General features: G+C 48.1%; 3 protein-coding genes across 6 annotated transcripts; all 3 read right to left on the bottom strand.

The window, feature by feature from the left end:
* Positions 1-68: 68 nt before the first annotated feature.
* Positions 69-9,666, bottom strand: elk4 (ETS transcription factor ELK4). Its single transcript, XM_028997392.1, is given in 7 exon segments — positions 69-2,196; positions 2,597-2,716; positions 4,517-4,714; positions 4,810-4,981; positions 4,983-5,497; positions 6,223-6,431; positions 9,493-9,666. Coding segments are annotated over 6 exon segments (1,311 nt in total). The 5' UTR covers positions 6,430-6,431; positions 9,493-9,666; the 3' UTR covers positions 69-2,097.
* Positions 9,667-12,492: 2,826 nt separating this feature from the next.
* On the bottom strand, positions 12,493-16,143 carry LOC114800945 (Krueppel-like factor 15). Its single transcript, XM_028998874.1, has 3 exons — positions 16,020-16,143; positions 14,878-15,799; positions 12,493-13,681 (listed from the first exon to the last, which is right to left on the bottom strand). The coding sequence occupies exons 2-3, from the start codon at positions 15,762-15,764 to the stop codon at positions 13,513-13,515; spliced, it is 1,056 nt and encodes a 351-aa protein (XP_028854707.1). The 5' UTR covers positions 15,765-15,799; positions 16,020-16,143; the 3' UTR covers positions 12,493-13,512.
* Positions 16,144-18,485: 2,342 nt separating this feature from the next.
* On the bottom strand, positions 18,486-24,592 carry slc45a3 (solute carrier family 45 member 3). 4 transcript variants are annotated; one of them, XM_028998604.1, is made up of 6 exons: positions 24,247-24,592; positions 23,384-23,491; positions 23,048-23,243; positions 21,666-22,457; positions 20,382-20,647; positions 18,486-19,644 (listed from the first exon to the last, which is right to left on the bottom strand). In XM_028998604.1, the coding sequence occupies exons 3-6, from the start codon at positions 23,223-23,225 to the stop codon at positions 19,282-19,284; spliced, it is 1,599 nt and encodes a 532-aa protein (XP_028854437.1). In that variant the 5' UTR covers positions 23,226-23,243; positions 23,384-23,491; positions 24,247-24,592; the 3' UTR covers positions 18,486-19,281. The 4 variants fall into 4 exon arrangements, with proteins under 4 accessions (XP_028854437.1, XP_028854439.1, XP_028854438.1 ...); XM_028998606.1 differs by having other exon boundaries at positions 23,384-23,451; XM_028998605.1 differs by having other exon boundaries at positions 24,278-24,592.
* Between the last annotated feature and the right edge of the window lie 516 nt (positions 24,593-25,108).

The raw sequence follows: 25,108 nt of genomic DNA, 5'->3' as shown, positions 1-25,108 counted from the left end.
TTATGGCTCATTAGTGTGGAATGTGCAAGGCAGGTTTGACAGAATATAACGAAAAACTGTTCCACAAGTCACTTGTAAATTCATTTATAATCAGCTGCACGTAGGAAGATGGGCATATAAACAGCAGGCTTCCAAAGAAAAAAAAACGTCACACTGAGGCCTCCAGACACACGGGGCAGAACTGCAGCAATCAAGAACGCTGGAGCGTATTCTCCACCTACACCCTCTAAGTAAAGTGTAGAAATGTCAGAGAAAAGACAATTATCCGTAGCGGACTTAAATGGCACTGGGCAGCATCTGAAGTGAAAATATATGTTTCTTTTTTCCCCCCCTCTCTCTCTTTTATTTTTGTGCCACATAATATTGTGCATAGATTTAGCCAAAATGATAATTATGAAAAATTCTTTAATACTTTTTTTTAAATGTTGATTTGTCCAGTTGCATCACAAACTCCTTTGTTCAGTATAAAATAGACAGAAGAAAAAGAATCAGAACAACAGGAATGGAAAAAGAGGCAAACATGAATAATGACTGACTGTAGAACACATCTGCTCATATTTACATGCTTCCTTTTGTTTACTGTGGATTTTTAAAATTAAAAACCACAAGATTCCATCAGTCACATCAGAAATGTAAAAGCAACAATACTGATCGTCGCCCAGAAAATGCCCTATGGGGGTTAGAGGAACGTTTATTCGCTCACTAAGACAGATGAGGCACTGGAGGACAGGAGATGAATGAAAAATTCAATTCTTCTCTTCCCTTTTGGCAGGAGCTGACGGGTCAGAGTAAGGCACTAATTTCAGCACAGCTTCCCTTCATCTCCACCTAAACCACAATCGCTCACTTCTCCACATGCAGCAAAGATACAGCATCAGAATACCAATCAGGGTCTAGCAGACGTAGAAAAGAAAAATAATCTGTGCATTATACGTATCAGTATAATATTTCTCTGTCACAATTCCTGAGTTACAGGGTTAAAGCATGAAGCTGGTGGAGCTGCTGGAACATCATCCAGCATCTTCATCCTCCTGGTGAAATCATTTCCGGGTCAGTTTTAAACTCCACACCTTCCAACAGGAGCTGCTGTTCAACGGCAAAACCATGGAGATAACGGACCTGAGCTCAACGCCACAAGCTTGTGCAAACATTTTGATTCAGTTCTGAAATTTAACATCCTTACAGAGCAAGTGCTTTTCATTCATTGTTTGTGAAGAACTTCCTAGGAAGCAGCATGCAGATTCTCTCCAGTTAGCAATTGTAAAATTACAAAAATTAAGGAGCCTCTTCTCCTTTTTGCATCACGGCTAAAAGCTGATTGGTTTTAATATGCAAACGTGGCACGAGAGATCGTCCAATCACAAGCACTGCTTTATGTTCAGAGCCTGAGTACACATAAGGAGGTGAAGCACTTAGCACCGTACCTGATCCTGGGTGAAACGCTGAGGTTCCCACAAAATGTAAATATTCATTTCTGGCAAATTGCCTTTGGACTTTCAGTCCAACGAAAACCAAAGCCATGTTCTACAGACAGGAGAACAGTTCACTTTCCTATAATGATCCATCAGGTTAAGCGCTTATTTTTAGGCACTGTGCAAAACATCAACTTTGTTATACAAGTTTAAGCTTCAATTTTTTTTTTTAACCCACACAGGTAACACTGGCCCAACCCACAGGGGAAATTGTTTTTATAAAATTCAGACAATTAACATCTCTTTAGACATCTAGAAACCTTATAGATGTAAATTCTGTTCTGTGCTGTAAGTGCATTAAGGGATGAAGCCTCTGAGACGCCAGGTCTGACGGTGCAACAAGGCAGAAAATCGCCTGCAGGGGGAAAACAAAAATGTCGGCAACATCAGCGCTGCCACCAAACGCCACTACTGGCTGCAGTTCCAGTCAGATCAGCATTGAAGAGCCCACTGGCCAGTGAGAGGGGGGGAGACCAGCTGCTCCCCAGCGGCGGCCCCAGCCCCCACCCAGCAAAGGGCCCTGGTTTGGTCAACAAATTGAGATTGAGGTTGGCTGGTATAAAAGTAGAAAAAGAGTAAAAAATTAAAAGAACTTGACGTGTGGACGTTCCACGGGGGGGTCCTGCTATGTTTTGGGGTGGTCAGGAGACAGAGGTCCAGGGGTGTTTGTACCATCCAGGCTGGGCACAGGCAGTGCTAACTGGGTGTTGATCACTGTGGGGAACTAGAACATATAAAACATGTATTAAGTAGGTTGTTAACTACCTTGCAGCAGTACAATGTTACCGCTCCACTGGGGTACCCCAAGGGTCAGTGCTGGTACCGCTTCTTTTTGCAATAAAGAGCATTACCTTGAGCCTGACTATCAATGCTTCTCATATCACTGCAATGCATGAATTCATGCTTTTACAGCCAATCTATGTACCATAATTTACAACATTTAATGTCAGTTCATTACTCTTCCTGACTAAGGCAGTAAGAAAGCTGGGTGTCACAACAGGTGACTTCCTCAATACACCCCCAGCACAACACTTTTGGTTGTTCCACTGTTCTTAAGAGTAAAAATACAGCTGAGCTGGGCGACTGTGCTGCTTCAAACAGGATGGTTGCACATTAGAGCTCACCTGGAACAGTGAGTGTGCTCCCTGTCGCAGGGCGGGGCTGAGCGGAGCGACCGGACTGAGCGTGCTCCAGAAATGAATGTTGGACAGCAGAGGACTGGGGGTGAGCAGGACAGTGGGTGTCTAAAGATAGAAAGAAAAAAGTTAAAGGCAAATAATCACACAACCCTCCTCACCCAGTACATGCAAGGACCAGTTAACCGATGACCACAGTCTGGCCAATCACCTCTAGGAACTGTAGACAGATCAGTGTGTTGTCTGAAAAATCATATATGATATATGAAGAGTAAGTATAAATGCAAATGAATGAGAATGATCAGGGGAAAAGACAGACCATGCTGTATTTGTAATCAGCTTGTGTAATAAGTTAAGATAATATAAATCGCAGCCATAATGAATATATGAATCAACATGGCCACCGTTTCTGCACGTCTTGGGGATAAAACGTCTGTGTTCCCTCCTCACTGCTGCAACATGTCAGCTTTTAATGAGCAGCATTCTTCACTCCTGTTCCTTTTTCATTACCACAAGGCATGTACGTGAGCAGTTAGATGTTGGGTAGCCTGGCTGATGAGATGGTAACAAGATGACGCATCTCAGCCCGCAGTCGTGCACCTGCACAGGAAGACAGAGACTATCATCCTCCCGTAAAAACCAATAAAGTGGCGGCTGACATCCAGCTGCACGGGCAACAGCTTCGCTAAGTTTCTGAATTCTTCCAACTCATTAGATCTAGGACAACAGATTAAAGAAGGACCAGTCCAACCAAACTGGTGTTATCTGACTGAGGCCCGTGTTACTCAAGACTATAACTTCTATCATACTTTGTTTTAGGGCTGCACAATAAATCGAATTTTAAACATGATTTCGGCTGCTAGTGGGTGAAAGCACTAGTCCCACTGCTCTGGTTCCTCTGCCTATTCAAAATTTTTACCACCATATAAATAACTTTTCTCCCTGTTGAAATTGAAGAATTAATGCATACATTTACAAGCAGCGAATCACTACAGCCTGTGAATTCGTGTTTGCTGACCAATCATTTATGTAACGGTGTATGGACCGGACCTGGCTATAATAATATTTTTACAGATGAGCAGGTAAATGGATGTTCACCTTTAATATTAAATAAAAAAAATTCGTAGTAATTTCTATTAAGCCAGTAAATGTTGATGGTTTTTATCACCAAAAATATGTCGGTCTGTAGTACGTTCCTGTTCCTTGTAGTATGTGCCTTTTCTGCGTAGGCTTCCTTTTTTCCTTCATTTATTTGCTCTTTATCATTGCTATTTATTTTTGTAAGCCCCTTGTCTTGGGTAAATTTTATTATTCATGAGTATTTGAGGTTTAATTTTGAACTGAAACCAGTGTTCACTTCCTGTTTGTTTAAAATAAAAAGTGCAATAAAAATGTGTTTTACCAAAAATTATGAATAATGGCGATTGATAATTGTGATTACAATATTGATAGATAATCGTGATTATCAATTTGGCCATAATCGAGAGGCCCGACTTTATATAGAGGATTGTTTTAGCACAGTGTTAAACCACTGTTCTGTGCTGTTGTGACATTTTTCTATTTACAGTGTCATTACTACAGGAGCAGTGTGGGGGGACGGTATTTTGCTCAGTGGCACCTCGGCGGATCGGAATTCGAACCGGCAACCTTCTGATTACGGGGCCGCTTCCTTAACCGCCAGGCCACCACGGCCTTATCCAGACCCACTTACAATCAGTATTTACAGGGACAGTCCCCCCCTGGAGACACTCAGGGTTAAGTGTCTTGCTCAGGGACACGATGGTAGTAAGTGGGATTTGAACCCGGGTCTTCTGGTTCGTAGGCGAGTGTGTTACCCGCTAGGCTACTAGCACAAGTGTCAAAACCGTCCAGAGTCAATACAGAGTTGAAACTCTGCTGTTTGCTGACCTGCAGGAACGCTGTGGGCAGCGAGGGGCTGGACAGGCTGAGGGGGCTCATGTCTGAACTGGTCACCAGCAGGGTTGGCATCAGCTCCAGAACCTTGGGTTTCTTTGACTTCCCGTTCTGGCAGCGCGGTGAAGAGAACGCCAGCTCCTGGCAGTCCGACAACTGAACATCCTGAGTGGCTGCGGAGAACGAGTGCCGCTGTAACGGTACGGTTAGAACAGTTGAGTTTATTACTCTAAAGTGGCAGGGTGCTTCTGCGAGAAGGAGCTTCAGGTGGAATGAGCTCTACTTACCTGTGGCTTGAGCTCAGACGGCTGGGAGGAAAGGGAATCATCACTGTCGATCGCCAGTTCCTGCACTGTGCTGGCGGAGGGTGAGGGGACCGGGGACACGGGCTCTGGTAAGCCAAACTCCGGCAGTGGCGAGTCGGCTGGAGGCTCGTCTTCCAAAGCAGGGGTCGTCTGGGGGGGAACCGAATGGCTACTGGTCTTCAAGACTTTGATGCATGATGTGGCTGGCGGGGGGGGGCGGAGTTAGAGGTGAGGCGGGGCGCGGCTCCAAAAGCGGAGGCGCACTTCTGGGCAGAACGTTTCCAAATCGAATGACCGACGGGGGCGGAGCCTGCTGTTGCCGTGGCGACTGCTTCTCAGCCGGGCTCTCCGACTTCACAGACTTAAAGAGCTGCACCCCCTGCTGGAGGGAGGTGAGGGTGAAGGAGGTGTACAGCCCTGAGTGAATGTACTCATTACGGCTGGAGGACCTGGACCCACACACAGCTCCACCCGCCACGCCCACGGCTCCTGCCCTGTTCTCTTTGTCCTTCAGCTGATTATTGGACAGCCCATCTGCTGCAGGCAGAGGGCCGCCCACTCCACCCTCCCCGGCACTCTCCATCGTCGCCACGCTGTCCCCCTTCAGGATGTCGGGGTAGGACACAAAGCGATACATGAACTTCTGCCCATTCACCTTCTTAATAATGTTCTGCAAGGGAAACGTGCAGGAGGATTAATCAGATATTTACTTGGAACAAAAGATTGATTAATTCAGATTCAGAAGCAATTATGAGGGAGAACAAAGTTGGTGAAACTAAATAACGGCCAGCAAGACCGTTCAGATTAACAAACGTCCCGTTTTAAGTGCAACGACAACACTATGGAGACACACCCTTTCTCTGGCAGGATTGTGTGCTTGTGACGTGACTGTAAATTCGAATCATGAACAGAACACACATCGATACAAAAAGAGTCAGACCCAGTGAGTCAAGTGACAGCTGATGATTGACGACTGTTCTGTGCCATTTGTCTTCAGCACAGAGCCACGGTGAAGACTGGTGACGCCAGTAAAAAAGTGAAGTGATTGTCACATGTGATACACAGCAGCACAGCACACGGTGCACACGGTGAAATTTGTCCTCTGCATTTAACCCATCACCCTGAGTGAGCAGTGGGCAGCCATGACAGGCACCCGGGGAGCAGTGTGTGGGGACGGTGCTTTGTTCAGTGGCACCTCAGTGGCACCTTGGCGGATCGGGAATCCAACCGGCAACCTTCTGATTACGGGGCCGCTTCCTTAACCGCTAGGCCACCACTCCCCTTGGAAACGAGGATGGGATGCAGTTAAATGTTGGTTAGTTAATTGGGGTCAATTAACCCCAAATGCTTTCACCGCGCCCGTTTGCCCGAGAAGCGAGAGGGGGGCGGAGCTACCTTGTCGTAGTAGTAGCGCAGCGCGCGGCTCAGCTTGTCGTAGTTCATGCTGGGTTTGTTCTTCCGCTCCCCCCACAGGCGCGCCACCTCCTCCGCCTGCAGCAGCTTGAACTCGCCGTCCTGATTGGTCCAGCGGATGAGATGCTCGTTGCTGCGGTCCAGCAGCAGCTGCAGCAGGAACTGCCACAGAGTGACGGAGCTGTCCATGCCTACAATCACACACACACACACACGCACACACACACACACACACAACTTTAAACCATTTTACGGAGCTTTTAAATAGGGATGCACCGATACCGATTAAGTACTCGTACTCGTAAAAAATGCGCCGATACCGGGGATCGATACCACGGTCTGAGAAATGTCTATGTTTGAGCGGCGTGTAAGGGGTTAATCACAGGCGCAGAGTGCCCGCCCCCAGGCCCCGCCCCCCAGCTCAGGGCGGGGTTAGACATGTCAGCCGTGTGGAACTACTTCAAAGTGAATGAAGATGACAAAACAATCCACGTGCTGTGAAAATAACACAGGCAAATAACACGAGTAGGGAGGTAGTAGCCTAGCGGGTAACACACTCGCCTGTGAACCAGAAGACCCAGGTTCAACTCCCACTTACTGCCATCGTGTCCCTGAGCAAGACACTTAACCCTGAGTGTCTCCCGGGGGGGGACTGTCCCTGAAACTACTACTTATAAGTCGCTCTGGACTAAATGCCGTAAATGAGTACAGATATGATGTCCCAAGCCGCCGATACGTGACTAACATGGAGCTGCCTAAAATACACAACTCCACAGCCTACTGCAAGCCTCCTTGCGTTTAGTTTCGCCGCGGATATTTGGACCAGCCGTGTTAGCCCCATGTCGCTAATCAGCATAACCTCCCAGTGGACAGATGAGAGTTTCACAGCGAAACAATTCCGCGTGTAAGTACTCGGTATCGGCGAGTACTGAAATGCAAGTACTCGTACTCGTTCTCCAAAAAAGTGGTATCGGTGCATCCCTACTTTTAAATGTACAACATGGATTTCACAATGACAATCACTTCACTTTCACTTGAAAAACTGGGTTGTATAGCTGCACGATTAACCTAATCGCAATATCAGTCCGTGCGATTGCATGAACGCAAAAAAGCTGCGATTTAAATGATTAGTAAATGGATTGAATCGGCAACATATCACTCATTCTCTCAAAGTTTGCGAGCTGACTGAAGTCTCACTTCAGTCGTTTGTGACGTGTTTGGTCACATGACTTTTGATTCGGAGACATATGGTTAGATGCCGCATGACGCGCTGCATCGTACGTCAGCGTCGCCGCCATATTGCGATAGGCTCTGCTGTGTCGTGAAGCATATACATGTCTATGGAGTGAAGTGCATAAAAATGCCTCACTCTTGTGCTGCTTGGGGCTGTATAAACCGCTGTACGCTCCAAACCAGATCCCGGGGGATTACATTTCATAGGTAAGGTTGGATAATTGTTTTGAATATATTTGGCCATTATAAAATCCCATTTTATAAGTCTTAACCTTAGCTAAGCTAGGCTAAGATAGCGAAGCTATGCATTCCTGTGTTCAAGTCAGCCTCCAAACAACGTTTTGGCTAAACGTAGGCATTAAATATTTAGACTATTTATTTTATTTATTTCCACTAAACTGCAGTATTAGGAAAATAACATTTGCAGTAATGTAAAGAGTTTTTTGTGATTATTTAATTTTGTAGAATATTGTATTTTGAAAGCACTGGGCATTTCAAGGTGTTATAAGTAGTTTGTATGTTTCACTTTGAAAAACATTTCACTATTAGTAATTTTTATGCAACTTACGCAATCGCAATATTGATCTCAATAATTGCAATATGTCTTTTCCCCAAATCGTGCAGCCCTACTGGGTTGGATGTCGATGACAGTGGTGACTATGAAACCAATCCATTCCGTTCAGCTGATGGTTCTTTGACACGCACGACATCCTGCCCATGAATTGTTGTTAACTGTAACTGCTCATTGACGCTTTTGGAGCTTGGAAATCACTGTAGCTGAAGGATCATCTTCTGACACGGTGACACGGCCAGACACAGTGTCAATTACTAAGTCTGCTTAATTACACAGTCACCTAGTCAAACACAGACAGTGTTAAATTCACACTAGTTAGGCTGTCCTAGTTAGGGTACCGGGTCACTATTACACAAATGCACCACTAGGGTGGTAGTAGCCTAGTGGGTAACACACTCGCCTATGAACCAGAAGACCCAGGTTCAAATCCCACTTACTACCATCGTGTCCCTGAGCAGGACACTTAACCCTAAGTTGCTTCAGGAGGAATGTCTCTCCGAGATACTGAATCAAGCTTGCAAACCACCGGGAGACTCCAGTGAAGAGATCAGCAGATAAATCCTGGTTCCTGGCAACTCTAACAAGACGACTTAACATGAAACGAACCGGAGGGTCACCACAGCCACCACCACCGTAACAGCTAAAGCTTCAGGGACCTTCAAGTGGACCAGTAGCATCATAATGGACACGTAATGTACACCATGACACTGGACTAAAACCTACTCTGCACTGTCCAGCACTTCCAAACATGGACAGATGCTCTACACTACACTTTTACTGGACTTCTCCACCTCTACACCTGAACAAAACCATCAAACCATCAACCTGCACTGAGACCAACTGCAGGCTCACTCTACCCTGGAAGGACGTCCCTCTCTGTATCACTCCTTCCCAAGGTTTCTTCCTTTCTTTCTTCTCTCTCCTAGAGTTTTTTCCTTGTGTGCAGAAGGGTCAAGTGTGGGGGGTGTCAACTGTAGGGTCTGTCAAAGCCCATTGAGACGTACGGTATGGGATTATGGACTATATAAGAAATACATGTTGTTGTCGTAAGTGAACACACACACACACACACACACACACACACACACACGATTGCCAGGCACATCTGCACATCTATAGACGCGTTTATTAAATCTGCCTGCATGCTCCGTAAGCGGCTTAGATAAAAAAGTTAATCTGCAGCGGGCTCATCGGCCCACACGGCGCATGATAACCCGCCAGAGACTCGGAACTCCAGCACAACTCGGCAGGAAGGCGGGGTTCTGCCGGAGTTCGCTGCACAATTTTTGGTTTCGTTTCAGTGCGAGGTTCACTAGAAACTTGCAAAAAAGAAATATTAAAAACGTGTCAAAAGTGTGTCAAAGTCCATCAGGCGGCATCGGAGTCGGAACCTGAACCCGAACCGAGTCACATACGCGCCAGCAGATGCCTGCAGCGCAACTCACCGCGCCGCCGATCTACCGCCGTCAGCAAGGTCCGAATAGAACCGAACCAGTCCCGGCCGCTACATCTTCCTGCAGCTGCCGCCCGAGCTTCGCTCAACCGCAGCCGAACATTGAACGACAAAACGAACGCAGGTGACGTCCGGTAACTGTCGCCAGCGGCGGCGCGGCTGCGAGTGCAGGAAACGCAGGGTGACGTCACTTCCGCCCCGTCTGCAGGTGTTACACCATATTCTGCGACCGTCGTATCTTGTGACCCCCAGGGGGCGCGGTTTCGTTGATTTGCTCAGCTTTTTACGTACGTGCATACATACAGTACAAAAGTGTGGACACACCTTCTCATTCAATGTGTTTTCTTTATTTTCATGACCATTTACCATGTAGAGTTACGTACTTAACAAAACAAGGTGAAATAACTGAAAAAATGTTTTATATTCTAGTTTCTTTGCTCTGATTCCTGCTTTGCACACTCTTGACATTCTCTCAATGAGCTTCAAGAGGTCGTCGCCTGAAATGCTTTTCCAACAGTCTTGAAGGAGTTCCCAGAGGTGTTTAGCACTTGTTGGTCCAGCTCACCCCAAACCATCTGGATTGGGTTCAGGTCCGGTGACTGTGGAGGCCAGGTCTCCACTTTTTGTTAAGTACATGTGTTTTGTTAAGTACATGTTAAGTACTTTTTGTTAACTCCACATGTGTTCATTCATAGTTTTGATGCCTTTAGTGAGAATCTACCAACGTAAATGGTCATGAAAATTAGGAAAACACATTGAATGAGAAGGTGTGTCCAACATTTTGGCCTGTACTGTATATACACGTGTTCTCCGTTTTTCCACGCATATATACGCTTTTAACGCTTTAACCCGCGCGACGAATCTTCCAACTGTAACGCATTACTTTCTGATAATATATTCATACTCGACGACAATATTTACACTAATATCAACCACACAGCACGGACCGGAAATTACCGAGCAGAAACAACACGGAGAAAATAATCAAAACAGCGCCCTTTGGGTCACAAGATACGACGGTGACAGAATATGGCGCAACACCTGCTCTCCCATCGCCCGCACGCAATAAAGCACGATTACATGTGCACAACACATACTTCAAGAGATCAAACTAGATTACTATTATAGCTTATAACAACTCTGGACGGTCCTGTTCTCATTGCAAACATAGTGAATAAAGAAGACATTAATTGTAGGGGTTGTAAAAAATCAGCTTCACAGTATATTGTGATAATAATGTGATAATGTTCTGTATTCTGGTAATATCACTCTAATCACGCTAATAGGATTTCCACTCACTCACTTTCCATAACTGCATAGTCCTACTCAGGGTCGCTGGGTATGTAATATTAATTTATTGAAATGTAATTTTAATTTGAGGACATGAGGCCAGTCTTCTCCAGACACTCACACTACCAGTGTAAAAAAAAGCTGTGTCCTTAAAGTTAGGACACACCTACTCATTTGGTGGTTTTGCATTTTTTTTTACATAACAGAAGAAAACTAAACACACAGGACTATGAAATTACTGTGATGGCAGCATTTCACACTCGTGTCTGACATTTACCAGATGCCCTTATCCAGAGCGACTTACAATCAGTACTAACAGGGACAGTCCCCCCTGGAGGCACTCAGGGTTAAGTGTCCTGCTCAGGGACACAATGGTAGTAAGTGGGATTTGAACCTGGGTCTTCTGGTTCATAGGCGAGTGTGTTACCCACTAGGCTAATAACACCCTGTCCTCTCTCCACCACCTTAAGTTGGACAACTGGGATGGTTTCCAACAGTGCTGAAGGTTTATGCCCGGCGCCTGTCATGGCTGCCCACTGTTCACCAAGGGTGATGCTTAAAAGCAGAGGACACATTTTGTCTTGTCACCGTGTGCTGTGCTGCAGTGTTTTACAATCGCTTCACTTTCACTTTCTTATCATTCACTCATTAATTAATGTGTTGTGCTCAGTTAATAAGCATCTCAGGAAGCAGCTTTTGATGATGATAATGGTGAACAAAGCAGCCATAAATATTTTTCTCGCTTTGGAGTCTCCATAATGGCTTTACAACGTTTATACATTAAAAAAACCACCTGATTTACTGACCTCTTATCTCACACTGTCCTGAGGAATCTGCTTTATTGGAAGTGCTGAAGATCTGTAGTTTCCTTGCCCTGATACCACAGTATGTTTTAATGTTCGCATGTTCCCTCTTCCAACCCTCAATAAAGCACAATGAAGACCCTCATCTGTAACCAGCACAGAAGCAGGTCTAACGAATTCCTGGAACCGCTTATGTCACAGATGAGGGTCAACCCTGTCCTAACATTATGAATGTCATTATGCTGCTCATCGCATACTACATCCACAGCTGTCTTTAATAATTACAGACTCATAATATAAGATGCTGCTACTGAATGACATGTAGATAGGGTGCTAGTAGCACACCAGAAGACCCAGGTTCAAATCCCACATTGTGTCCCTGACTGTCCCTGTAACTACTGATTGTAAGTCACTCTGGATAAGGCCGTAAGACTTGAACCCTGGTAACTCCTAGATAATAACCCAGCACAACAATGACCTCAGATGCGTGGGATCAGAAGCCACGCCCACCAGGAAGCGCTCGGCGCAGGCCAGACATTCCAGACTAACAGGCACATCGGGTTCCAAAACCCTGTCCCCGGTGCATGCCAACGGCGCCCCGAGCACGCCCACATTGCTGCGTTGTTAGCGACGGCGTCTGCGGGCCGAGCGGAAAAAGCCCGTCCAGGAGCATCGTGCCAGCGTCGGGCGGATATGCCACGTTTTAACAAATCCAGGTTATCCAGCCGACATTCCAACGCCAGGTGTCGGTGCCGGAACCGAGAGAGCCCCGCGGCAGACAGACCGACCTTCGGGGTCGAATTGCTCGGACATCGTCAGCACTGGATTAACATGCAGAGAATAAAGATCACGTTCCGTTCATGAAACAGACACTGATGCAACATTTTTTTTTATATAAAAACAAGTTTAATGCCAGATTTATTGCCAAACATTGGAAAATAGCTTTTTTTTTTTTTTTTGTTAAGTCGTTCAAAAATAGACTATATTTAACAGCCGATGGTTCTGTTAATAAACGCAAAGTCTGGAACGTGACGCTCCCGATAAGGCAGTCTTTTTTTGGGGGGGATATATCACACAAGAACCAACGGAACCAAGTGCTTTTTCTATCATCTGTTAAGATCTTCTTCTTCTTGATCCGCAACCAGACTAAATCCTATTAACGTGATTACACATATCAGCATCTAAGAGCTTCTGATCGTCTGCTGAGGAGCGGATGGTGCTCCACCTGAAGGGGCCTTCAGAAGCACTTCACGGCTCCACCTCACACGCGGCTAAGTGCACTTCTGCAGGTCCGTTCCGTTCCGGCCACGATGGAGATGTGCTGCACGAGCTCCTCGGCAATATGGCTTTATTATTATTAGAAGATGTAGCTTCGTGTCGACTGAAAACAATCATCTGCCAGACGAACCTGTGTTCAAGTCCACCGACAGAACTCAAGTAAAAAGGAACCGACGTTAGAACGTTGAAACGAAGTCGAATTTTTAGTAGGAAAAAGTCGTTATAGCTTATTACTCTTACAGTACTCGGTTGGGGTTTCTCCGAAAACGCCCGGCCTCCCCAATAACACGGATCGGTACCGGGAGGGACAGGGACGCCGGGATTAGCATTATTTATCAGTCCAGTAAGTTCCACCATGATGAACGGACGGTGTTTGTGCCGTAGGCCGGTGGCCTTGCGTGACCTCGCTACCTGCGAAGCGTTAAATCAACTGGGCTAAAGAAAAGGAACTGGCGAAGGAGGCGGAGCCCCGGGCCTCTCGCCAGCGCGGCAAACGGAGCAACGGGCCCGCCGGAATCCGGCAACGCCTCGCCCGCCGGTCCGGAGGGTTCATATCGCCAACGGTAGCACCACTAAAAAAAAAAAAGGTGGGGAAGATGATGATGATGATGATGATGATAATGACCGCGATGTTCCGCACATCAGAAGTTGGCTCGAAGCAGTCGGCCGGCCCTCGGGCTGCGGTGCACCTTGGCGTGTTTGGACAGGTGGTCGCTGCGCGCAAACTTCTTCTCGCACACGGTACAGCCGTACGGCTTCACGCCGGAGTGGGAGCGGCGGTGTCGGGAGAGCTCGTCTGAACGGGAGAACCTGGAGGGAAGAGGAACGCTGGTTTATTTTCACCATAAAGTGGGGTTCCACGAAAGTCCTGACCTACAGCGCTGGACCAGGCTTGGTACGGTACGCCGTTAGGGAGGGCTATGCGGTGGCTATGGACGTCTTTGAAGAGCAGAAGGAAACGCGGTACGTCTACGTTCGTGACATATTTGCACACTACGGTCCTCATCATAACTATCTTCGCGAGCGTGAGGAGCAGGAGGAACCCGGCCAGAACCGGAAACCACCAGCATTGGGGCGAGAGGAGGTTCCCTTCTTCGGCGAGCCTGAAGCGCCTTGCTTTGGAGAACATAGTAAAGCGCAGGGTGTAAAAATAACGTGACTGAATTCGATATGATCCACGCTAATGAACACGCCCAGTCAGGCCTCGTTTCATTGGTCCGAACCGGAGGGTCACCGTAACAACTAAAGCTTCAGCGATCTTCAAGTGGACCAGTTGCATCATAATCGCAATTAAGGAAGCGGCCCCGTAATCAGAAGGTTGCCGGTCCGAATCCCGACCTGCCAAGGTGCCACTGAGCAAAGCACCGTCCCCACACACTGCTCCCCGGGCGCCTGTCATGGCTGCCCACTGCTCACCAAGGGTGATGGGTTAAATGCAGAGGACAAATTTCACTGTGTGCACCGTGTGCTGTGCATCACATGTGACAATCACTTCACTTTATAATGGACACATATTTTTCTCTCATTGGACATATCATCACCAACCCTGCACTGACACCAGTCTCACTCTACCCTGGAAGGACGTCCCTCTCTGTATCACTCCTTCCCAACGTTTCTTCCTTTCTTTCTTCTCTCCTAGAGTTTTTCCTTGTGTGCAGAAGGGTCAAGCGTGTTGGGTGTCAACTCGCAGGGCAGTGGTGGCCTAGCGGTAAAAGGAAGCGGCCCCGTAATCAGAAGGTTGCCGGTTCGAATCCCGATCCACTGCGCAAAGCACCGTCCCCACACACTGCTCCCCGGGCGCCTGTCATGGCTGCCCACTGCTCACTCAGGGTGATGGGTTAAATGCAGAGGACAAATTTCACTGTGTGCACTGTGTGCTGTGTATCACATGTGACAAATCACTTCACTTTCTTCTTTCTTCAACTGTAGGGTCTGTCAAAGACGTACTGTATGTGATTATGGGCTATATAAGAAATACATGTTGTTGTTGTTGTTGTGGTCCTCACCTCCAGCCGCAGTCGGGCCAGCTGCAGAGGTACGGCTTCTCGCCGGTGTGCCGGCGGAAGTGGGCCTTCAGGTGGCTGCTCTTGGTGTACATCTTCTCGCAGCCGGGGTGGGAGCACTTGTGCACCCGCAGCACGTCGGCCGCGTGGCGCGGTGGCCGTGGCGGAGCGGCCCTCGCCGGGTTGCCCCCGGACACGCCCACGGACCTCACCGTGATTGGCAGTGGGGCGATCTTCACGTACTTCTGGTTGGGGGCGCCCGGGGGCAGCAGCGCCGCCGCGGGGCCCTGCTGGGGTGACAGCAGGGCGAGGCTGTGCCCCGTTTGTATGCCCACCACCAGCTGTGCCACCACCGTGGAGGGGGGCAACGGCAGGGGCTGGATCTGCAGCACCAGGGGGGAGCCCATCACCAGCGGAGCGGAGGTCGGGGCGGGGTCACAGCACACACTAGGTGAGGTGGGAGGGGCAGACAGGGGTGGAGTCACCATTGGCTGATCGTCAGGACTGGGTGTGGCTGGACCCTCCGCCCCACTGATTTCATTTGCTGTGTACAAAAGCCCCTCCCCCATCAGCTGCATCTTGTCCTGCAGGAACTCGTCGATGTCCTCCAGCGTCGGGGTGAAGGTGCTGGTCAGGCAGGCGTGGAAGTCGGGCACAGCGGGACCCTCGGGCCTCCCGTCCTCTCCGGCCGCGGGGCCCGGACCCAGAGCCCCTCCGTCGGCGTCATCCTCCTCGTCCTCTGGGCCCCGCGGCTGCCCGGCGCTGCCCGGCGTGCAGGGACTGGCACACAGGCCCTCACTGCCTGCGCCACTGCCCGCGTCCCCGGCCAGGGCGCCGTCCCACAGAGACTCGGTGCCGGCGCTCGCCCCCCAGTCGCCTACTGACACCATTTGTCCACTGGGGGGGGGGCGTTCCACGAACTCTCCTGGCCAACACAGACACGACCAGCCACGGTTAACCAGTGCATGGGGGACAGATATGAGACATGCCTGCAAATACACTCCGAAAAACGTCCAGGTCGGCGTGGAGAAGCGGGTCTCGCGCCGCGTGTTTACGTCGCGTGGGCACGAACTCGCCCCCCCCCCCCCCGCCCGTCCTGTTTATTTGTTTGTTTGTTTGTTTTGTTCGTCCCCTTGTTTATTTACCTCGTGGCGCGGGCGCGCGCGACGTCACACGGTCCCGGGCCGCGCGTTACTGGCGGCCAGAACGGCGTCCTCGCCGCGGGTCCATGTTGGCATTCTTCGCGCGGCCGTCACATGACACGCATTGCGATGCGCTCGCGGACACGGATCCGATTCGGCGCCTCCCATTGGCCGGCTGGCGCGGAGGCTCGTCCTAAAACGCGCCGCGCGATTGGCCGCTTCTCGGTCGCGGCGCCGCGGCGCAGCAATGTGGAGTCTGAAATGTGTCCTTTGCGTGGACGAATCTCGGCCCACGCAGAACGCGCGACGATGTTTAATGTCAAACCTTTCGGCAGTTTTATTCAGTTTGTTCGGGCACTGGTGGTACTTGGTGAAGGAGCGTCTGTGCCACAGAATAGGATGAAAAGTTGCTTTAATACCCCCCTCCGTTACGTTACCTGGAAATGTTGCACGCGTAGTTACGCATGATGTATTTTATTTAGCATATGCACTGCATTTTGTTAATTAAGTCATCATTTTTTTGTGGGGACAGTAACAGGACAGTAAACATATTCATAAAAATAAGGGGACACTTAAGGTCAACTTCGACCAGACAGTCATGATGGTCCAGCACCAACACAAACATGAAACACTCCTGAGTGTCTCCAGGAGGACTGTCCTGAAACAACTGATTGTATAAGATAAGATGATCCTTTACGAAAGTGCAGTGATTGTCACTTGTGATACACAGCAGCACAGCACACAGTGAAAAGTGTCCTCTGTATTTAACTATCACCCTTGGTGAGCAGTGGGCAGCCATGACAGGCGGCCGGGGAGCAGTGTGTGGGGATGGTGCTTTGCTCAGTGGCACATCAGTGGCACCATGGTGGATCAGGATTTGAACCAGCAACCTTCTTACCACTAGGCCACAAAAAAACAGCATAAGAACAGAAAACATGAAAGAAATGAAAGTATCAGTATATACATAAAAATACAAAAAATTGTGAATGCCTGTATGCATGGAATATAAGCAATTGTACATATGTACAGACTGGATAAATATACACATATTGCCCGTAGGAAAATGGAAGTGGTGTATTGGATGTGTGTGTAGGTGTGTGCAGTCTGACACCGGTTGGCAAGAAAGACTTTCTGAATCTCTCTGCCCCACATCGTGGTTGCCGCAGCCTGCCACTGAAGGAACTGCTTGGTGCTGTCAGTGTCAGGATCCGGTCCGAAATGGGGGTTACTCCGGTCCGGGTCAGGATCAGCATCCGGACTGGAGTTTCATTGTTGTCCTGTGTAATGTTCCCTAATCGTTTTCACCTGTGTTTAATTGTATAAAGCTGCCCTGTTCGTTTCTGTCTGCTGTCAGGTCTTTGAAGTTATGTTCCGTGTTCACCAGTGTCTTCGTCTCGGATGTCTCCCCTGTCCTGTGCTTCACCATTAAACCCCTGTTCCGTGATGTCAGGTGAAAGCGTCCTTCATTCCTCGTCATTCCTTGTCACTCCACGTCCTCCTCTCCGTTCACTCGCCGCGTCATGCCCGCATGGACGTGACAGTCAGGGTCTCCTGCATTGAGTGGGAGATGTTGTCCACCATTCTCCTGTCACTCACCACCTCCACTGGGTCCAGAGTAGTGGTGTTGAATTTAATCAGAGCTGGTAGGGTGGTAGTAGCCTAGTGGGTAACACACTTGCCTATGAACCAGAAGACCCACTGAGACCATTGTGTCACTGAGCAAGACACTTAACCCTAAGTTGCTCCAGAGGGGGACTGTCCCTGTAACAACTGATTGTAAGTCACTCTGGATAAGGGCGTCTGATAAATGCTGTAAATGTAAATGTAAATGTAATCGTATGATCGATGCATCGCGGTGCAGACGTGGATGATATTGCATCAATGCAGTGCAGAACATAATCGATCATATTATAATGGGGTTGCTAGGTGATTTTCTTGTTAAAAAGTAGTGCCGATAGTGACTGTGGCGGCCTGAGTACAGCGCGGCTCCGGGTACGAGTTTCACACTGCACGGTCTTGCACCGCGGTCAAAGTTGAAACTTAATAGAATCCAAGCAGGCGAGTTTTCTTTCTGCCACTTCGAAACACACACACGAAGCTGGAACGGAGGAAAATCTGATGTTTCTCTGAGTGTCCAGAGATCTACAAACCGACCTTAACTGTGATGCATTGATATCGAGGCACTGATAATCGTAATCGAATCGAACCGTGTGACCAGAGAAGGTTCACACCTCTAGTCCAGAGGGCGTCCTAGAACAGAGCTGGCCCTCCGGATCAGCCTGTTCAGTCTCTTCCTGCCCCCAGCAGACCACACCATAAGTAAAGCTGCTTTTGACAATGGCTTCTGCTTAATGCCATAAATTTAAATATATAAACATAAAATGTCGAAGAAGCTGCATGAATCATGAATTTGACTTCAAATATTAATTTTAGTTTAACTATGGAATAATCTCTGAGACTGACTACTGATAAGAGAAAAGATGACCCTTTATTTGTCCCCCAAGTGGGAAACGTACATTGTCTCAGCAAAAAGTGGACAGTACAAGATATTTAAAAAGTTAAAAATACAAAAAAATAGTGTGGAAAAAGCAAATGGTGGATGTGAGATTTGAAAAGAAAAGTATGAGGCGTTCAAGGAAGCAACTTGACCCAGTTAACCTGAAAGAGAAAGAGACAAAAACCCACTTTTAAATATTTATATCTGATCGCTCACCCTCAAGTGCTCAAATGACATCAGAACCTCTGACTGGTCAGGCAGCCACAGAGCCACATTTGACTTTTTTTTCCCCTGAAAATGATCAGGCGTCAAGATGTGGCCTTGAGAACCTGTTGGAGCACTTCTTGCTCTGTAACTCTGTTCCTTTCAGGCGTGACTCAGCCGGATGGAGTAAATTATGAAACGGTGAGAATAGTTTATCCCAAAATCTGAAGAACACATAAATTCATGTGAGGAGAGGAATATAAAAAGTAAATGCAATAAGTTAATAGTGCGAATTTCCTTTGGTGTTTTTTTTTTTTTTTTTTTTTTTTTTTTAGCTGCCCTTTGCTCGGAACGTGATGCTGCTGGCTGGAAGATCAGAAGGCCAGTGTGGGTGAACCATCTCAATGTCCACGGACGAACTGGTCAGTCAGGTCATGTAACAGCGACGTGAATCGTTGGGGCCACGCATGCTCTCTGGCTGAAATGATGAAATTATTAAATAAGCGCCATTCGGCCTCCACTTCCGGCATGAGATTCACATTTGAGGGCGGAGCCTGTCATCCTTCATGGTAATGGCACGTCTTGGCGCTGGAAGACGATTCGTGTTGAGAGGACGAGCGCCATCAGGCTGAGGGCGCAGGCGCAGCCCATGTACGCCCGCGCCGTGCCCAGCGCCTCCACCATGCTGCCCAGGAAGAGTGACGGCAGCACCTTGGACAGGAAGTACGCGCTGTTCAGAATGGCAATGTCCAGTCCCATCCCTCTTTTTGCTGAGGCCTCTGGAGGGGAGTCCTGGAGCAGAGTGGGCACCGTGCCTGGCATCCCTCCGGGGTGCCCGTTGATGTTGGGAGGCTCAAGAGTAGATGCTGCTGGCTGGGCTTTGGTTACATGGCGATCTTGTTTTGCTGAATTGCTGGGGAAGAAAACCTGCAGGGGAGCAACAAGACTTGTTACCTTTGTTTCACCATTTATCTGTAAGGAGTCATTGTAATATTTCATTTGAGGTCTGTGGCCAGCCCATCTCCCATCCAGGTCCTGATCTGATCTGCTTGCCATTTGCTGGTTCTCTGTTTTATGGTTTCTGTCATAAGGTTGTAGATCTCTACATATTTCTGCTCAACACAATATACCTGCCTAACCCCTCACTGACGGCATTCACTGATCCACACAGACCAGTTTATTACACAGTTTACACCTACAAAAAAATCCCCAGTTCACCCAGTGTTCATGCCTTTGAATAGCTGGAGGAAACTGGAGAACCTGAAGGAAACACAGGCTGACACTCCACAGGATTCGAACCCACAATCTAAAAAGAGGCCATTTTGCTAGTCACTCTGCCACCTTTGTGAACATTCTGATCCATCTAAAAGCAGGAAATTAGGGCATGGCATCCTCACATGCAATCACACTCAAATTAGAAATGTAACATCAAAACTATTCACTTTAAACAAATGCCACAAAGATGAACGTAAATGGGGGAGTGATGGCCTAGTGGGTAAGCACAGCAGGTTGGAAGGTTGTGGGTTTTAAGTTGCCCACTGCTCTCTAAGGGTGATTGGTTAAATGCAGAGGACACATTTTGTTGTGTGCACCGTGTGCTGTGCTGCACATAATTAAGATGACTCCTGGAGGGGTGTAAATGTGATGGAGGTAACAATGCTTACTTGAGGCTCGGAGTGGTACAGGCAGTTTAGGGTGTAGGGCACCACCAGCAAGGTTGAGCAGGTGTAGCCTGTAGCAGCGGCCATGACGGTGACCAACTCGGCACTCTGGGAGACGGTCATGACAGCCGTGCTGAAGGCCATCAGCCCCACGCTGCTCAGATACACACCCCGCGTCCCCAACACCAACAGCAGACGCTCCATCAGCAGAGAGGACACACACCACATCACACTCTGCAGGAACAGGCCCAAGCTGGCCATACGCACTCCTGAAACAGACATGCACACACACACACACACATACACACACAGAGAAGAATTAGATCAGTGTAAAATTCAAGGCATGACTGATAAGATAACATCAGTGTAAATATTTTAAAAGATAAAAGGGTAAAATTATACTAGATCAGTATAATCATACTATGAGCACAGTGGCCCAAATCATCCATAAGTAGAAGAAGTTCAACACCACCAAGACTTTACCTAGAGCTGGCCTGCCATCTAAACTGGGCAACTGGGGAAAAGGGCATTAGTCGGGGAGGTGACCAAGAATTCAATGGTCACTCTGTCAGCGCTCCAGAGTGGACAGAGGAGAATCTTCTAGAAGGACAACCATGTCTGCAGAAATCCACCAATCAGGCCTGTATAGTAGAGTGGCCAGACGGAAGCCACTCCTTAGTAAAAGGCACTCCATGGGACATGGAGTTTGCCAAAAGCCACCTGAAGGACTCTCAGCAGTTGTTTAAGGAGCTGCGGTCCGCGGTCTGAGAAATATGCCCTTTCCTTTCAGTTCAGATGGATTTATTATTTAAAAAATACGGATTTATTATTTTTGGCATTCCATTTTTTACTCAGTAACGAGGGATTTTTCTAACGTAGCGAAGTAACTAAAAATGTAATTGAGTAAAAGTAAAATCAACTTACAACTTACAAATTACTCACAAAATCTACTCAATTACAGTAACGTGAGTAGAACTTTCCACCTCTAAGGATAATTATACTCGATCAGAAAAAATTCAAGGCATGACTGGCAGGACAAAAATCACTACACATTTTTAAAAAGTGAAGTATAACATTTAACTAGATCAGTGTTATTATAACATATAATATAATTATACAAAAAGTATCATTATATTAGATCAGTACAATTCCAGGCATGACTGACAGGATAAAATCAGTCTAAATCTTTTAAAAGATCAGGATAAATAAAAAAAAAAGATATGTGTAAAATTCAAGACGTGACTGACAGGACGCACACCGGCAGCACTGGTCAGTTGGACTGTGTACCTGCATCGTAAAGAAGCCGGGCCTGTGACTCCGGCAGGGCGCTGGCCGTACCGCTGTACAGCCCCTCCCCCATAAAATCGGTGTAGAAGAGCACGAAGCTCTCCAGCGCCATCCAGCTGCACAGTTCTGCCGCAAAGAGCCTCCAGACCACCGCCGGCGTGCCGCGGGTCAGCCGATACAGGTGGGGCACGACTGACAGCAGCATGCCTGCCAGCACCCGCAATGGCTGCAGCCGGAAGGGGCTGCACCAGCGAATCAGAGACTTCCTCCTTGGATCAGCAACGCCCCCGACCCCGCCCGCTCCCGTCCGCTCCTCAGAGATGAAGGCGGAGGCCAACATGCAGACGAAGAAGACGATGGTCAGAATGGTGTATACGAAGGCCTCCTGACCTCCTAGCAGCTGCGCGGTGGCGTCGTGGCTCCAGTCCACCGCCGGCAGCAGGAAGCCTACGCAGCCGCCCAGACTGAGCAGCAGCGAGTAGATCGCGAATGCCCACCGACTGTCCTCCTCTCTGGGGAACAGGTCCGACACCAGCGCCTCCAGCAGCGTGAAGCAGGCCTGGCCGCAGAACTCCAGCAGGCAGGCCCCGCCCACCAGCACCAGCACCTCCACCCGCTGGTACTGCAGCGTGGAGGCCAGGAAGGAGGCCTGCGGGATGATCAGCAGGGCCAGCAGGATGCCCACGCACAGCACCCAGACGAACGGCAGGCGGCGCCCACACCGGCCGCTCCAGCCGTCGCTCGCCGAGCCGATCAGGGGCACGAAGACCAGCGCCAGCACCGGCCCCACCCCTACGGAGCGAAGCAGCACAGTCAGAGTCAGCACGGCCCCACGACGGCTCCGCCTTGGTACATGGTCATGCTCTGTCTGAGCTGAAACCTGTTCTGTGCTGAAATTGTAAAACAAAACCCAAAACTCCACAAGCAGCGGTGATCTTAGGGTGACCATGCATGCTTTTCACCGGTCTTTTTTTTTTTGTTTAATAATCTATTAACAAGTCCAAAAGCCGTATAGTACCTGAGTGTCTGTGTAATGATGAAACTGCTGGATGGGGATTAGCTGGACGATAATAGGAAGACCCAGGTTCAAATCCCACTTACTATCATTGTGTCCCTGAGCAAGACACTTAACCCTAAGTTGCTCCAGGGGGGGACTGTCCCTGTAACTACTGATTGTAAGTCGCTCTGGATAAGGGCGTCTGATAAATGCTGTAAATGTAAATGTGATAGTCAGTGTGCCACGCCCTAATTTTCATTCTAATTTCTGTTCTTTGCGTCCTGGTGACCTTTTCCACACTGTTACACCCATTCAGTCTGCATATGGTCATCGTGGGTCCACACTGACGATGACCTCTGGATGGACTGGAGTATAAAGGACTCACCCAGAACCATGGTCATGAAGTGCTCCTCCAGGCCGGCCTGCAGCAGCAGGGGTGGGAGGTAGACGGTGCCAACGGCCAGGCAGAGTTCCAGGCCGCTGGTCAGGGTGCTGACCAGGAGGAGCTGGAGGAGCCGCCCCTCTCTGGCCACGTTCTGACCCCTGTCCTGTCCTCTGTCCATCTCGCTGGCTGGCTTTCACTAAGAGACACACAGAGATGATGAGCCCACCCCCGAACGTTATATATGCTAAAGCGGAGGCACCACGGGCAAGCCTACATCCAGCAAACGCCAGCACCCAGCAGAATGTTCCAGAACACCACAGAACCCAGAACACTCACCTGGCCTCTGTGTCTGTAGCTCCGGGCATCAGTTGATTCCTCCAGAGCATGTCTGGTGCTCCATGTCACTGTTTACACAAGGAGAATTCACCTCAGCGCCCAATCAGCCTTCAGAACAGACAAACAAACAAAAAGATGCACAATCAGCTTCATCCTCATCTTTCAGGATCAGGTTGTTCGGAGAAAGGGGCGTGGCCTGCCTGTAATGTTGTCGTGCTTGAATAAGTAAGAGACACGTTGGGGTGGCTCAATGCTTTCTGTACGTTCTTTATGTCACAGCATGCAAAGTGACATGAGTGAATTTCCAGTTCTGCGGCAGACGTGACAATAAAAGCTTCTAACATCTGAAACACACAACCACAACATGGCTTTCCTGTACCTTGAAATAATTTCACTATGTAATATTCTAGCCAATTAATTAACTCCATCAGTTTATTTCATAAAATGCAGAGAAGCGATATCAGCCCAGACTCATTCTCAACTCTAGACGCACAGACTCGTTAATGCCTGAGTGACAACCTTGTACAATCTTAATATTTCAATAATAACAATATTTACTCAGAATAAGGAAACAAGGATCAGCTGCAGTCAATAAAAAATAATGTGACAGTGACAATTATCATATTACAATGTCATGTAGCGCTTGTCAAAGCCCATTGAGACATACTGTATGTGATTATGGGCTATATAAGAAATAAATGTTGTTGTTGTTGTTATTTAATATTGAAACAAATATTACATATGTGTAATTATAACAAAACGTCTCACACAGAGCAAAGGAATACATAATAATTATAATAAATGACCTAGGTTTAGCTATAAATCATGTTACATTAATACACTGAATAGAGTATGAAACCCACCAGAACCCTGTAGAGATACTTAGAACCGTACGTCAGTTTCCGTCAGGGTCCGGAGGAGTGAAGCCCATCCGATCCACGCCAGAGAGAAGCTCATTACTGCGTTACAGCTGCCTGATGTGTCACAGTGGCCATATTTCAATGCTGGGACCTGACTTTCCACATTTTCCTGCTTCCCGAGGCTCAGGCAGCTCTCTTGTGCTGCAGGTGGAGGGGGTGTGGCTTTCTAAAGTCATCAGGGCTCCACCCATCTTTTACAATTTCTTAAGTAAACTCAGCAGAATGTACTGATCAGGAAGTGAGCGGACTATATTTAGTTTCCGAGGTTCAGTCATGTGGTTTTCAGGAACAGGAGAACCCAACCGTCGCACGGTCACCGTGGAATTCGGAAACGGAGACGGGCTCCCCCGACCGAACTGTGATGTGCGAGTTAGGCCCCCTCCCTATAAAAGACCTGAACTTGCCCCACCCCCCCCACCACAGCTGGTAAACATGACGATGGTAATAAAAACTGCTGAGAGCACTTCCTAAATCGTTCAGATGTGGACTGCAGAGCACACACTGTCACCATGGCAACGGGACGCCAATGCCCACAAGAAGGACAAATTTCACTAAATTCTTCTGTTGGTGTGTGTGTACAAATTCCCCCCTTCCTGGTAGGGACTAAATGTCCCCATATTATGTTGATCTTGTCCCCACAATTAAAATCTCATTTTTTTTTCCCAATCACTATAACATCTTGTTTTTTGTTTTTTTCCAAAAAAGACTATTCATTTATATATGCTGATTATGTTTTTTTTACAATCACTTCACAGCTGAAATGCAGAAGCAGACATGAGAGTGTCAGAAACACACACACACACAT

Source organism: Denticeps clupeoides, chromosome 12 (assembly GCF_900700375.1).
Source record: "Denticeps clupeoides chromosome 12, fDenClu1.1, whole genome shotgun sequence".
NCBI classification, from domain to species: Eukaryota; Metazoa; Chordata; class Actinopteri; order Clupeiformes; family Denticipitidae; genus Denticeps; species Denticeps clupeoides.
This window is presented reverse-complemented; position numbering and strand designations above follow the sequence as displayed.